At 40.2% G+C, this 16,333-nt stretch overlaps 1 protein-coding gene across 8 annotated transcripts in view; it reads left to right on the top strand.

Moving 5' to 3' along the window:
- Window positions 1–16,333, top strand: part of BANP (BTG3 associated nuclear protein) — a 244,583-nt gene that overhangs the window by 118,197 nt on the left and 110,053 nt on the right. For 7 of the 8 annotated variants that reach the window (XR_012154540.1, XM_073308163.1, XM_073308162.1 and 4 more), the window contains exons 8-9: window positions 10,910–11,077; window positions 15,231–15,278. Coding sequence is in view for 7 of the 8 variants with exons in the window: in XM_073308163.1 (XP_073164264.1) it covers window positions 10,910–11,077; window positions 15,231–15,278 (216 nt within the window). In the remaining variant the exon portion in view is untranslated. The remainder of the gene's footprint in view (window positions 1–10,909; window positions 11,078–15,230; window positions 15,279–16,333) is intronic. The other variant, XM_073308164.1, reaches the window with a different exon arrangement.

A 16,333-nucleotide genomic window follows, 5' to 3' on the forward strand; every position in this document is an offset into this window, starting at 1 on the left:
GTGGGCCCACTTTAAGTCAAAGTATTATAGTTTTAATTTATACCGTAGGCAGTTGTCTGGAGGGGGCAAGATTTCTGGCAATTAACTGTAAAGGATGAACAATCTGATGCCCTCATCCTGCAATTTGTTATACCGGGCAGCAGTTGCATTTGCCTGGAGCCTTTTTGACTTGAATGGAGTTCCATGGAGGTGCAGCTTGTCTGTCCTCACATAGCAAATTGCAGCCTCCAAGACTTTAAGATGGCAGAAGAATATGTTCCGATTGAAGCAGTGAAAAATATATATGCTCATTTCATCTAACGTGTGTAGATACATATTTCTGGAATTTTGAAAATTCTTTCTTGATTTGATTAAATAGTTTGGCTTTTATTATAGCTTCAGTGCAGCTTCTTGTGTGATCTTCCAAACTGTTAGAGCTCTGTTTACATAAAATTTTCATCAGTAAATTGTCTGAACTGTCTAACAATTTTTACAAATAGTTGTTAAAACCTGACAGACTATAGTTTAACATTTCATCTGGTTATCTTTAATGTTGGTAGATTAAACCATTCCCTGTTGATCCCCAAGAAATGTTCTGACCAGACAGACATTTGGTTAGAGCTCTGTTTTGTTTTGGGAGTTCAGGCAAGAGAAGATGGTTTCGAGTTAGTTATGTTGAAATGGCTACAATATGTTTTATCCATATTTATTAGAAACTAGCATTTTCATTGTAAAGAGATGGCAGTGAAGGATAGGATGCAATGTCAACCCATCACATTGCTGAATTTAGGGACTTCTCACAGAATAAGGAACAGATGGTGTAAGGACAGTTACAGTTACAGCTGCATTATTGGATTTGGGGGAACAATGAAATAGACTAACAGTTGTATGTTCAAAGCTTTATTTGAAATAGACTAATTTTTCTGCCTTTGTAGCTTTAGGGACATAGTTTCATATCCCATTCCAAACATTTTGTAAAACAAATACAAATATAATGTTTAGGGTTCAAGTCCTTAAAGCTAACGTGCAAATCTGTGTAACCTCTGTAAATGCAGTAGACCAATTACCATAGTATCTGGACGCCAGCAAAATTATGCAAAGCAATATACCATACTCTCAGAAGGACCATAATCTCCACTTTTCCTACACTTAGTCCCCAATTCAGCAAAGTACTTAATCACGTGCTTTGCTTTAAGTCAGTTGACTTCAATGAGCTCACGCAAGTGCTTAAAGTGAAGCACATGATTAAGTGCTTTGTTGAATTGGGGCCTTAATGCTATTTGTGTGTGGGGTTTCTTTTTCTTTTAATGTTGGTTGATTTCTCTTGCTTTTCTCAAGGGAAATGATTCCTGGGTCACTCTGCAATATTTATTGTGGTGAGGATTGTGCAAAGTGATGGACTCTGCGTTTTGCCATGAAGTGACATGGGGACAGGTTCATTGTGTTCTCTAGTGGGATCATTGTGGGGTCTCGGCAGAGGAAGCATTGCCCTGCCAACTGAGAGTTTCCCTTTAAATCACATTTGTGATGCACAGAGGTAATGTAATTCTCCAAATATTGCCTTTTAGAGCTGGTAACCTCCAGTTAGAAAACGTAAAGCCACGTCTGAAGGGAGCATTTAAAATATTTGATTTCATATGCCAGGATTTTTTGGTTTTGGTGTCAGCAACAAAAGGGTTCATAAACCTATCTGTAGCCACGTGATGGCATAGGACTTCCACAGTTTTTGAGACTATATTTTTAAATGGGCCCTGTATACAGTTTTCATTGTAGTGCACACATCTTGCACCCTGTAATAGTCTTTGAATAGTAAGCATGCTTCTTTGTTTGATATCTCTGGGTGTGATGGTTTTAAAAAAGAACCATGGAAATAAAATGGAAAACAAGAATTTTTACTCAGTAGCTGAGTCGTTTTAAAAAGGCCCATCTTCCCCCTTTCTCTCTTTTTGGATGTGGGTTATCTAAAGAATGAGAACACTATTCTGGGACGTGATCACCTGATGTCATAATTGACATTTCCAAAGCATGTGCTATTGGAAACATTGCCACATGTAGGCAGTTCTGCCACCTGGCCAAATACACCAGGCTAGCTTTTCCATGAATGTGCACATTTTTACTCTCTCCTCTTCCCCCCCAAACTTGAACATTTTTGGGTTATTTAAGAGAAATATATTGGCCTCCATGCTGTGGAGATGAAATATGGAATTTACAAAAAATAAAAATCTCAAACAAGCAAACAACGACTCTTCTAAAATTATTTCTGTATGGTCAGTGCATGACCACAGTTACACTTGGAAGAACTGAAACCTAAAGACACGAAACCAACTTCAGAGGTGTTTACTGTTCAGATGTGAAGTATTGCTCAGAATTTAGTTGTCACACACTATTATCAGTGCCAGTGTTAGACTCGTTGGGGCTCAGGGCACAAACCAAGGAGTGAGCCTGCAGACCAAGGCTGAAGCCCAAACCCTGGGCTGGGCCTGAAGCTCGAGCTGCCTGGCATCACTACTCGTCCCTCCAAACATTCCTCTGCACCACCCTAGGGGAATGCGCCACACAGTTTGAAAACCTTTGCTTTAGTATAACTTATTTCCACTTTTAGAGATTAAATTACAGTAATACTCTCATTACATTTAGCTATAGTGACTCTCTAGATATGGCATAACTTAGCTTCGCTAGGCCCCCTGTGGCATGGGGTCCCGGGTAATTGTCCTTCTTGCTACCCCAACACCAGCCCGGCTATTAGTTTAGTAGAAATGACTCCAAATTTGCCACCTTCTATTAAAAAGAAAAAAGTTTTGTTAGCCAAAGTCTCAAATAATCACCCCACTTCACTGTTCCATGCATGCAGTAATTCAAAGCCTTAAATTGTTTGACTTACAGTTTTCATCTAATTCTGGTCAATATTTTGTTTTTAAAAAATGAAAAAAAATTGTGCCTCTTTTAAATTTCTAGTTTGACAATCTACTTTTCCTTCAGAAGTTGAAAACCATGTTGGAATTGTAAAAAGAAAAGAACACTTGACCTTTATTTATAGATAAAAATATATATTTATTTAAATGAATGAAAATGCAGCTATCTAGTGGTCATGGGATATGTGTATTCATTATATGTAAAAACCCAAAACAAAACAAAAAAGAAATCCCATGGTAACTAGGATCAGTGGGCAGTCAATATGGAATTCTCTCAGATACCTGAATATAATAAAAAGATAAACACTCTTATCTTTATTTTCTAAACTATCCTATATTCAAAGAGCGAAGGTGGTATTCTTAATTGTAAGTATTTATAAATAAGCAGCAAAGGCTTACCAAGAATCCTTCTCATTTTATTATTAGGAAATTAAAGCAGTTGGTATCAAGTTTTGTGTTTTAGGGGATGAAATATTGCATTTCTTCTTTTGATATTGTAATTGTATTCTCCTCCTACATTTGTTCTTAAATATGTTCCTTTCTTTAAAACTTAATGCTTGCTGTGGATTGCTTCCTCTGCTAAATGAATTCTGACTTTTAAAGAAACAAGAGGGCTATTCTTGTGTATGTACTTAAAGAAACAAAAAAAAAAGACTATCCACTTTTCTCAATACACTGCTCATCAGGTTTCTCTAGAACATGAAAGTACATGTTGTTTTTACATGTAGACTGTGTACAGAATTTTTTTTCTTATGTTCATTGCATAGATATTGTCAGGCCATCTATAAAATCTTTCAAAACATTTTTTTCTGACCTACACAAACATGGTAAAGAACAAACCTTCTAGTTTTGGAAATATGTTGAATCCTGTTTCATTTGAGTCATATTTTAACTTTTCCATATATGTACCCCATATTAGAATTCACATTGAATCCCAAATTAGAATTCAAAACCAAACTCGTACTCCAGTCCAGGGTTTCCCCTCAAAGAATTATTAAGAAACGCTTGTTTAGTTTTAGATTTTTTTATTTTATTTCCCGAGACAATTTATTTTCTTTCCTGTCGTTTGTTTAGTGTGATGGGACCATTTGTTTTATAACTTATTGCAAAAAATTGAAGACTGGAGGCAAACCAAATGGCTTTCTCTGTGTGTATTTCCAAGAACCCAGAAGTGCTCTATGAATCCTTTGTGCAGATCCCATGCTGCTCCTGCTGCTATCTGGGCCATAGAAATTGCTCAAGCTCTTAGCTCAGTTTTTTATTAACTTGTATTTTGAGTCTCACATGTATTTTATTTTAGAGAACTTTGTTTAGGAAGTGAGGTTCCCAAAGAAAGCAAACATTGGACCCTTAATGTTTAAAGACAAGCACATCCTTTGTTTGGAAAATTACCATTGACCATTCACAGCCCTAAAAGAAAGGATCTTCTGACAATACTTTCATCTGTCATTAGATAGGCTATATTCTTTACTCCCACTATTGCCTGTATAAGAGCACCTAGCCCCCAAAATACTGTTATTGTATACTCCTTTCCCAAATTGGTGAATTGTAACTGTTTTTCTGTACTTTTCATCAGAATGGTTACATGGTTCCTGCATTTATTCAGAGATGGATTCAGTTGGAATCTGTACTCTTTAGACGCCAGAACGATTATTGTATTGTCTGAGTATTCTCCATGCTGCCTTTGTCTGTAGCTGTTCTGATAGAAGATTTACTGAGTGATCCCCATGCTTTTCTAGTGTGGACTTCGCCAAGTTAGGAATCTCATTTGCAATATCTTATTTTATTCCTTCTGTGCCATTCTCTTTGGAGGGTTGGCATCACAGAGTTGCAGTTTGTATCCACTTGAGGCCCTTGACTAAATGCTGGTCTAGAATGTAGTCAGTTACTGCTTGAGAACAGAACAGAAGATAGTATTGTAGTTTTCTCATGTTATTAATGCTCAAATTGCCATTATCTGTACATGAGTCCCAGTACATCACATCCCTAATTTAAAAAAAGGAGTACTTGTGGCACCTTAGAAACTAACAAATTTATTTGAGCATAAGCTTTCGTGAGCTACAGCTCACTTCATTGGATGCATCCGATGAGGTGAGCTGTAGCTCACGAAAGCTTATGCTCAAATAAATTTGTTAGTTTCTAAGGTGCCACAAGTCCTCCTTTTCTTTTTGCGGATACAGACTAACACGGCTGCTTCTCTGATCCCTAATTTAGTTATAATGAACCTTTTTGTTAGGATGAATTTATCCACTTCTAAAGGATGCCACTGTACTTCTATTTACCATTTAGCTGAATGGTAAAAAATGTTCTTTGAGTGCTTGCTCATGTCGATTCCAGTTAGGTGTGTGTGTGCCGCTTGCACCATCATCGGAAAGCTTTTCCCCCTAGCAGCACCTGTCAGGTTGGCTATGGAGAGCCCTAGAGTCGTCCTCCATGGCGGTGAATATAGGTTCCTGTCGACCCGCTGCCTCTTCAGTTCCTTCTTACCACCAGTGACAGTCGTTGGAACTGCGGTCACTTGCTTCACAAGTGCTTCCCCTAGTCTTTCTTATTCATAGTTGTTAGTCAGTTTGTAGTTTTAATTATTATTAGTTAGTTGTTAGTTAGAATTAGTTTTAGTTGGGGTGGGGTGTTCAGCCCCACCCCAAACCCTTTCTTCTCCTCTTGGGCTTCGGGGCATGCCTAGGTCCCAAGGGTATAAGCCCTGCAGAACCTGCCACAAGCCCATGCCAATGTGACTCTTGCCTTAGGTGTCTGGGGGAGGCGCATCAAACAGAGCGGTGCAAAATCTGTAAAGGGTTTTGGAAGCCCGAGGACGAAAAAGGAGCGAGACTTCAGGCTCAAGCAGATCCTGATGGAAGCAGCAATTTGTCCCTAACTGGCCCCGGGCCAGCAGGATCCGGCACCAAGCACTTCCTTGCAGAGCGCTCCGGCCTCTGTGTGTGAGACAGTGCCGAGGAAGGACTCTGGCCATAGAGACCCTCGGCACTGGTGTTCCCCAGTACTGAAGCCTGTGGAGACGACTCGGCACTGCTCCGACTCCCAGGTTCCCAAAACTCGTGGGTGGACTACCTCAACAGATCCTTACACAACCACAAGTGGTCCATCCGTCCGGATGTAATTCACAGCATTTTCCAGAGGTGGGGAGTTTCCCAGGTTGACCTGTTTGCCACACAAGGCAACAGAAAGGGCACGCAATTCTGCTCCTTCCAGAATCACAGCCTGGGCTCACTTGTGAACGCATTTTTCCTCCCCTGGATGGAACAACTGCAGTATGTGTTCCCACTCATACACAAGGTCCTGCTCAAGATCTGCAGAGACAGGGCGGTGGTCATAATGGTGGTGCTGGTGTGGCCCCACTAACACAGGCACATCACACTCCTGGAGCTGTTAGTGGACACCCCAATCATACTGCCCCACGCCCCAGACCTGATCAACCAAGACCATGGTCGCCTTCATCACCCCGACCTCCAGTCCCTTCATCTCACAGCCTGGAAGCTTCATGGGTTAAACCCCATGGAACTGATGTGCTCCGAGCCTGCTAGGGAGGTCTTGCTCAGTAGCAGGAAGTTCTCCAGCCGGGCCACCTATCTGGCCAAATGAAAAAGATTTGCAATCTGGTGCGCTCAGGGCCGTACACCTCCAATGCAGGGGCCCATACCGCTCATCCTGGATTACCTACTGTACTTGAAATAGCAAGGTCTGGCAGCATCATCTATCAAGGTGCACTTGGCAGCCATTTCTGCTTTCCATCCGGGAGCAGCTAGGCATTCTGTCTTTGCCAACCCCGTGGTTGAGTGTTTTCTGAAAGATCTGGAAAGGCTGTACCCGCAGGTTAGACAACCGGTCCCAGTGTGGTCCCATTTGAACCCCTGGTGACTTGCTTGTATACCTATCATGGAAGGTGGCCTTCCTAGTTGCCCATATGACTGTCTGTCCATACCATTTGTAGGGCTTCCGTCATCATGTTATTTAGGTATGAATTGCATGATCTAACTGCACACATGTGCATGTATGGTTCTGAAAATCTGAGCCACTGTTCTCTCTCCCTAGTTTAAAATTTGCTTCTTGCCTCCTCACTCCCGTTTAGCTTATGAGTGCAGTGGTTTACAAAATTCTGTCTCATCTGTGAGCTATTTCACTCTAAACAGGTGTCCTCATCTTTTTCCAGTGTTTCAATATTACTACCTGTTACATTTCACCATATCATCAGTGTATCCATTATCTATTTGTAACAGAGAGAGGCCTCCTTTCCCTATTCTTCCTCAACATGGCAAATTCTGAGGCATCCTTCGTGTACAGCCCCATTACGCAACATCTGTTCCCATATGCTCTTGGCATGCAAGCACTGACTCCCCTACCATGAGCAGCATGCTGCAGCCCTGAACATCATGTCTCCAACAGCTTATGTTGTTTGATTCCTGTTTGTATAAAGTGACAGTTAGCCTGAGATGTCCCATGAATTACTTCGTAAAACTTAAACCTTGCCCTGCTGTATTATGCTGCCAGTTCCAAATACTGTATACCCTTGCCTCAACCCCAGAATCCACCTGCAATTTGTTGATTTACCTCTACTGGAGGCAGTGTGCGACCTGAAGAAGTGTTTAAATGTATTTATTAATGAAATTTGTACATACTGAAGGGGAATATATGGAAATCCAGGGTTACAAGAGTGATTGCCACAGTATAGTATGTGACAGTGTATCTTATCTGGAAAGCTTTGGCACATAGTGGCAGCTGAGATGTACTCAGAGTTAAAACGCAACTGCTTTTACTGGATGTTGTTGAAAAAAATTATAAACCTATTTCTGTATATACAGCATATTAGTTTGTAGGGCAATAGACGACACTCAGAAAAACGTGGTCTCGGTATTTACAGTACAGAATGTGCTTTCATTTTGCTGACACCTACGGAAAGGAAAATATTATACAGCAACTGATAGTTTCAGTCAATTTTCTGCCTCCTTTCTGAGGCAAAATGTAGTAGTTATAAAATGATCTCAAAAAAGCATATTTTCTTGCTGTCGGTTGCCAGTGAGAACTTGTGGGGCTTGCAGTGCTTCTGTAATGGGCTCTTTGATGCCAATTCTTTCCTGTCTTTAGTTAGTTTGCCTTTGTTCATTTTCTGGTTGCTCTTTGAACAAATATGCAGCTAATTTAGACCATCAATAAACAGAACCAGTCTTAAAAAAACGTAATGGCTTAATGCCTATAATAAACCAAATAGATTATATATAAAAGGTGGTAAGATATGCATATGAATAAATGAAATTCTACAAGAACTTCCATTTATTTAAAAATTAAAAGAAAGCGGCAAACATTATAACGTTTACAGTCTTGTAAATCTAGAATTTTAGCCCTTTCAGCCCCAATCTAGCAAAGCACTTATACACAGGTTTAACTTTAACCACACGAGCAGTCCCCATGATTTCAGTGGGACTACGCGAAAGCTTGAAGTTAAGCACATGTTTAAGTACTTCACAGGATCAGGGTCTTAATGGAACGCTTGATGGTAAAACTAGCTGGTTGTTGAGAAGAGAGACAATTTGTGTCAAGAGAGGGGGCATAGGAAACAACTTTATATTAAAAACCAGAAATTTAGACTCAAAATAATCTTTTACGTGTTGAGCCTATTAGATTGGGATATTCAGTTAAATATATTATTAGCAATCTTTCACTTAGCAAAGCCCTGTGAACAGGCCGATAAAATAAAAAGCACCAAGGAAGCCTAAAGAGAGCTTTATTGGTTAACAAAAATGGTTGTCTTTCCATTCTAGGAATTTTGAGTGACCTCATAGTCAGCTGAGATGAATTGGAAACTCCGTTCTGTGTTGCTGGGCCTATTGATTGGTTTAGCTGAGAAGCAGCCAACTCAATTTTCGATCAGAAATTGGACTAAGTCGTAGTTGTGGGTTTTGTAACATAACTCTTTCATCATTAAGGTAGTTAGATGGGATTTAATTGCAATATTGCCAAACCCAAAAGTTTAATCATGACTCAGCCCCTCAAAATCATGACATTTTAAAGAAAATATACATACCTTTTTTTGCCTTATAGTTTTTGAAACCTTAGGGTTTATTCTTTCAAGCTTTTTGTCTTCAACCGTGAGGGCTAGAAACTTCTTCTTCTTCTTCTTTTTTTTTTTTAATGAAAGCTGAGATTACCATATGATCAGATGACTTCAGGCAACTGGGGCTTAAAGAAAAACAACAAATATTGCAAGACTTGCAATAAAATCATGAGAACTGGCGATGCTGTATTGGGAACTAGTGAAAATGCTGATAATGCCTTATGTATTTCTTTTCCATTATTTTTAACCATACTGTCCTGGAAGCAGAAACCATTTTTGTTACAGTTGAAACACAACCCTATGTTTGGTGCTTGCTTCTTCTGTTTTTCTTGAAACCAGACCCATGTTTACTGCAAAGCTTGTGAACCTGGACTGAGTTTGCAACAAAACCAAACCAATGAGTTTCACTGGAAAATCTTTGTGCAGCTTAACTCACAGGATCCTTTTATTTTTACACAGTGGATGGGGAAACCAAAATACTCTGTTGAAACGGCTATATTAGGAAAGTGTAGAAAAGCTTCCTTAGAATGACCTGACTTGATAGCACTAGGAATACCTTCAAAAGGTCACTTCCTTCATCTTGCAATTCATAGTTAGGTGGTTTTGAAGAATCAGCAGACATGCTCTAGAACATTGGTTTTCAAATTTTTTTCCTCGTGACCCAGTTGAGGAAAATTGTTGATGCCCCGTGACCCAACATAATTTTATCTTTTGACTAGAGTTTTCATAAAATCATAGTACTGCAATACATTCCAGCTTTAGCCCACTTTACATAACTAACATTAGACACTAGCCTAGTATGCCTATGGTAAGGAGTGTGGGAGGTGGCCCAGCGTAGGGCAGAGGGTAGGGTGTGGGGATGAGGTTTCTGTTTGGGGGTGAGGCCTGCAGGGCGGGGCTGGGGCAGAGGGGTTCAGGATGCAGGAGGGGGCTCAGGGCTGGGGCAGAGGGTTGGGATGGGGTGGGGTGAGGGCTCTGGCTGGGGGGTCAGGTTCTGTGGTGGGGCCAGCGATGAGGAATTTGGGGTGCAGGCAGGCTGCCCCAGGGCTGGGGCCAGAGGACTCCCCCCAGCCCTCTCCCTGCCAGCAGCAGCTAGCTCTGGGGGAGGGGCCTCTCTCTCCCTCCGCTGTCAGGAAGCACAGCGTTCTGGGGAAAGGGTCCTTCTCTCTTGGCTGGCAGCAGTGAGCTCTGGGGCCAGGGGAGAGGCTTGCAGCAGCCCTGCAAGCCCCAACTTGCTCCCCTCCCCAGTTCACATCCACCCCCTACCTCTGTTCTCTCCAGGTCCCTGCTGCGCGGCCACGATCGTTATAATTTGAATCAGCAAGGTGACCCAGTGTCTGACATTCTGTGACCCAGTACTGGCTTGTGACCCATACTTTGAAAAACACTGCTCTAGAAGGCTTTTTAAAAAAAAAAGACAGCCCCTCCACTTTAGCTTATATATCAGTCCTGTTAGAGAATTAGTCCTGGCATCTAGTCACCATTAGTTTTATAGAAATTGTGACTGTAGGGGAGGTTAAAATATAGTTTTGTCTACTTTTGGCCAAGGAGCAACTCATCTATCAAATTTTCAGTACTGTGCATCCCAAACTTGATGGTGCCATTTCCACAAATGCGCATGCAAATTGGGAAATTGCATATACTGGTGGCCAGTTAAATACACAACTGATCATTTTGCACACATTCAGTTACTTGATTTGTGTGTGGTAATTTGTGTGATGGTTGCTGTAATTGCACACAACTGCAGTTTTGATAATCTCTGCCATTGAGCATCTCATATTCCTTGAGGTGACTTTGAGCACTTATCAACAGATGCTATTTCATATAATGCCTTCATCTTCTTGAATGTGTGAGAGTCCTTGCAGCCCCCATGTAGATAAGTGCATTTCACACAGAATGTGGATTTATATTGTGTCCTATCCTTTTGTGTGTTTTTTCCTCTTTCTAGGTCACCTCTTCTATAAATTTGGAATTACAGAGTCCGACTGGTACCGGATCAAGCAGAGCATAGACTCCAAATGCCGGACAGCTTGGCGGCGAAAACAGCGAGGCCAGAGTCTTGCGGTGAAAAGTTTTTCCAGGCGAACGCCTTCTTCTTCATCTTATAGTGGCTCAGGTAAAAGAAACATTGGAAAAATGGAAATTTACCCTAAAAAATTCATTTGTCTTTCAAAATACTTGAAAATAAAATTAGCTTCTATTAATCTACATTTACAAGAGGCTCATATGTAGACCCTACAAATTGCAGGATCTTTATGTAGCTATAATGCACTATCTATACTTGAATATAAACTGAGAAAACCGATGATGAAATTTCAAGTGATCATTTTGGAATAAGTCTGTGGCTTGTTGCAGCTTTTCTTGCAAGTAGAGTTTAATGTTGACGAGCAGGTGTGTGTGTGTGTGTGTGTGTTTCTGGCATGAGATGGAGGAAGGGAAGCCATCCACCAAACCATCAATAAATATGTTCTTGTTTTGAAATGAAAATTGTAACCGATTTCAGTAGGTAAGAAACATAATAGTTTCAATGGGTTATAATGTCTCGACTCCTTTCTGCAATAACGTTCTAGTTTGATTGCCCCTTCCCCAACCCCAAACAAAAATGTTGGCTGTTAAATACAAAATCCTCATATACTAATAATTTATATGCAAGTTCATGCCATTATGTAGTATACCCACTACATGGTAACCAATTGTTAAGCTTTTTAAGTAGAGGGGCTGTATATTTATCTGTGATTAAGATTCATAATAAGAATAAAAGAAAAATGAATCTTGTTAAAGAAGTCTTTTTTTCACGGTATGTTCATACAGTTTATTAGGACATGTTTAATTTTGTTCACAAAATATCTACCAGCCATCCTTAAAAATCTAGTAGGGAGTTCTATGTTTCCACATAGATATAGGCATGAACAATAATACAATGAAAAATGTTGACCTAGGAAATATTCTCATGGGGCATTTTTGGCTCATGCGTATATTAAAAGCAGTGTTGTGGGGTGTTCGTACATCATATATTAAAAGCAGCATTTTGGAGGTGAGCCCAAAGAAGAGGAAGTAAGTTTACTTGCCTCCATGAAGTTTCTGGTTGCATGTTAACACTAACCGCTGTATCTTACGCAAAGAATGTCTAAATCTGCTTTCAATGGACAATTTTATATACTGAAACTTGAAATAATTTCCAGAATCCTCAGATTAAAACAACGAATCAGCATAATGATTACCATAAATTATATTTATTGATAGGATTTTATTTTGAGGCTCTCTTTCAAAACTGTTTTCTTTATATAAAATGCAATAGTTGTGGACCTTAGAGTCACGTTAGCATGTACATATTGACTGGTGTTGGAGTTCATTATGGAAAGCTATTACTCATTAATCTGCTCAGTGAAAAAAGGACCAACAGTGAGATATAAAGCCCACAGATGCAGGTTGAGGGCATTTTGTCCTCTGAAAGCCACTATATTAACTCAAGAGGCAGTAGTCTCCTATCTAAACAAAAACTGCACTCTCTCTCTCTTTCCGTTGTAGCCTTTAAAAATGTCTTTTTATCCTGAATGTGATAAAGTTCTACTGAAACATCTGCACATTTAGCTTTCAGGGCAACGAGATTCTCTTTGCCAGTGGTGGGACACAGACAGTAATAGTAGCCTCCACCTTTGATAAATGTGGATGAAATGTTCCATGGGTTTCATGGTTTCTGTGTCTTACGTTTTCCTCAGAACATGGTTGGTCCTATTTCCTGGGATTGTTTGAGGTCCTGTGTGAATCCACCAGGTATCGTCACATCCAGGAACTGTGAAAACACTGTTAACAAAAAGTAGCAAACTCTAGTCAGGCTCTGCTGCTGCTCTGAAAACATTTATGGCATCCCAAGAACAGGTGGGAGCCGTAGTGTTTCACCTGAAGCTTCTCCAGCAGCGATTTGAAAAGAGTGGAAGAGGTATAATGAGAGCAGGAAGGAAGGGATAAGAGGCAGGATGAGAGTATAGGGAAAAGGAAGGAGGAAGGATTTTTTTTTTTAAATTGATTCATGCGGTGTTAGGAGGGGGGAAAAAGATAACTTTTGGATGACAGAGTTGTAATTCCATCTCAGTGTTCAGGTAAATACATGAACCACTTAGGCTTTGCTTTTCTGGTTTGACATTCCTGGAACCCCTCGGTTGAATTACAGGCCCATAATTCATAGGCTTCTGTTTCTTATTATATACACTGTATAATGGATGTGGCAAAATTCCCACTGCCAGCTAGTAGGGAAAATAAATAATATTTTACAGCTCTGAAGTAATCTAAGGTCTGTATTTCACAGTTATGACAACGTAGCTGTCAAATATGGCTTTTTAAAGTGTTACATATGAACCCAGACAACTTTTTATGGTAGCATTTGCTTCAGGGAGCAATGTAAGGTGAGCCTTGAATGGTCTGAAATTCAGCTACTTGAGAAACTCTCTCTTTCCCTATTGTTTGCCCATGCTGTTAAGAGAAGCTTGAGTGTTCCTTTAGTCAGGTCTTAGGATACAACACTATGGGAGAGATTGTAGAGTCTTCTCAATACCTGTCCTTCCCTCACCTATGGAACTCTCTTATTCTGCTTGTTTGCTGGAGCTGGTATATTACTGCTTTCACGTCATACTAAGGTGCACCTGCTTAGACAGGCATTTAGTTTAGAATTTTGTTCTGGGCTGGTCAATGAATGTTGCCGTTGGGCAACAATAACAGTAATGACTGGACTGTCTAGTATAGATGCTTCTGTTTGATTTAATTAAGTTGTAGATACTGTTAGGTGACTAAGTACAATGAGTGATCTATATAAATGGGTATATAATGTGTATTTTAATTAAACATCTACCTTTTAGGTAAAATATGGTAGTTGCTTCACACAGGAGAGGAAGACTATGACTTGCATAAAAAATACATCTCAGGATTAGTCTGCCATCAGAAACCGTTCAGTTTTCTTTCTGTGTTCACTGTGATGTCATCAAAACATTCTGAAGAGTGTGTGGCCTTATAGCTCAGTTTCTTGTGAAGTATTACGGTTGATCTTCCTAAACAGTAATGAACAGGAGTCCTAATATTTGCACAGTCAAGAATAATATTAATTATTATTTTCAATGCACACTTTTGTGCACTCAAATAAGTAACAAAGAGAGTCCAAGTCTGACAGGATGTGATAAGTGAGTGTCATAAACAGACCAGGAAAGTGGGGTGGGAGAGGAAGGACAAAGTTTACAGTAATATCTTACAGTTAATCAATAAGGCATGGTCATATCTACATAGTTTCTTTAAATTAGTTTCTCTGTGTTTCTTTTAATGCTTCATAGGCTTCATAAGACAAGGTGGGTGAGGTAATATGTCTTATTGGACCAGCTTCTGTTGATGAGAGAGACAAGCATTCAAGCTTACACAGAGCTCTTCTTCAGGTCTGGGAAACATAGAGTGCCACAGTTGTCTTGTAAATATTTGAGGCAGGCAGCGATGCCGTCATTGTGAGGGATGTTGGTATATCGGGAAGTGACATCCATGGTGGTGAGGATGGTATTCTGAGGGAGATGGTTAACATTGCAGAGTTTGTGGAAGAAGTCAGTTGTGTCCTGGAGGGAGATGGCCCTTTGTGTAGTGAGTGGTTTGAGGATGGGCTCTATGAGTGCCGATATTTCTTCAGTGAGAGTGCCGTGGCCAGCTATGATGAGTCTGCCTGGGTTCCCTGGTTGAAGGATCTTGGGGTGGGTTTGTGGGGGACGAGTTTGTAGAGTGTTTCTTGGAGTTGTTTGGGGAAAGATTTGATGATATTCTTAAATTCCTGGGTAAATTGTGGTGTGGGGTCTTCTTTGAATTCCATATACTAGATGGTGTCAGACAGTTGTCAGTTGGTCTCATTAATGTAGTCTTCATGGTTGAGCACTATAATGGCACCCCCTTTGTCTGTTGGTTTGATCACTATCTGGTGGTTAGATATCAGGGACTGTAAAGCTGTCCCCTTGGCTTTGTGGCAGAACCGAGCTTTTAGGATGGATGTAAATGAGGTGAGAGAGGTGGCTTGGTTGAATAGGTTTGGGGAGCTTGTCTCATGTTTAGGTGGCAGCACATAGGAAGGTATACGGTATAGTAAAATAATATATAAAACACTACCATTATGGTATTTATCAGTGAAATTATTGTACTGCAGAAATCATAGTTGAACAGTAGCATGGACGTCCAATAGGTGGATGTTATTCTTGACTATATTTTCACTTTAATATGTGTTTAGAGTCCAAGATACTTTTATCTTCCAGCCACAGATCAGTTTCCCATGATGCATACAGAAGACAAGAATGTTCGAGGTACGTATGATGGCCTTGTTGGAATGGAAAACACATTTTTTTAATAACTGTTTGTTTTGTAGATCCCATTCAGCTCTGAAATACAGCTAACTGTCGCCCACCCCAAACTTGGTAGTACTCCAGTCCGTAGTGCAGGATAGCAGTTTAAATCAAATGCATAATTCAACCAATAAATAAAAATAATATTCCAGCTATGTTTTTCTTGATGTGGACTGGAATGTGGTAGAGTCTGATCTGATCTGTCAAGGTTAGCTGTTCATACAGTTCCAAATATTTTTAACATTTTAAGCCTGAATAGCTTATCTCTGTTGTTGATGATGATAACTAGCAAGCCAGCTGTATAAAAAGTCTTTTAGCTAGTGGATTTCTGGAAAGGAAGAACTGAACTTCAAGAATCTCAGCTTATGCTCTAATAAATTTGTTAGTTTCTAAGGTGCCACAAGTACTCCTGTTCTTTTTGCGGATACAGACTAACATGGCTGCTACTCTGAAACCAGTGAATAACACATGTGTTTTAAAAACAAATAGTTTTTAACTGAGAATATCACTGATGTATTTCTTTGCACAATACAAGGCATGTGTTGACAATTGATTTGGATGCACTTCTACCATGGCACATTTTAAAATTAGTTTTAGAATTTTACATATCCTTTTGGCATCTTTTTGTAATTGTCACACTTGTTTTAAAGTTCCTGATAATTTTGAAGGTCAACACATTTTCCTGTTGATCAGATCAGTCAACCTGTGGAACTCTTTGGCAGAGGATCTTGTAAAGGCCAAGACTATAACAGGGTTCAAAAAAGAACTAGATAAGTTCATGGAGGATAGGTCCATCAATGGCTATTAGCCAGGATGGGCAGGGATGGTGTCCCCAGCCTGTGTTGCAAGAAGCTGGGAATGGGTGACAGGGGATGGATCACTTGACGGTTACCTGTTCTGTTCATTCCCTCTGGGGCACCTGGCATTGGCCACTGTCAGAAGACAGGATACTGGGCTAGATGGACCATTGGTCTGACCCAGTATGGCCGTTCTTATGTTCTTAATTAAGCAAAATG

The sequence above is a fragment of the Lepidochelys kempii genome, chromosome 12 (assembly GCF_965140265.1).
Source record: "Lepidochelys kempii isolate rLepKem1 chromosome 12, rLepKem1.hap2, whole genome shotgun sequence".
Lineage (NCBI taxonomy): Eukaryota > Metazoa > Chordata > Testudines > Cheloniidae > Lepidochelys > Lepidochelys kempii.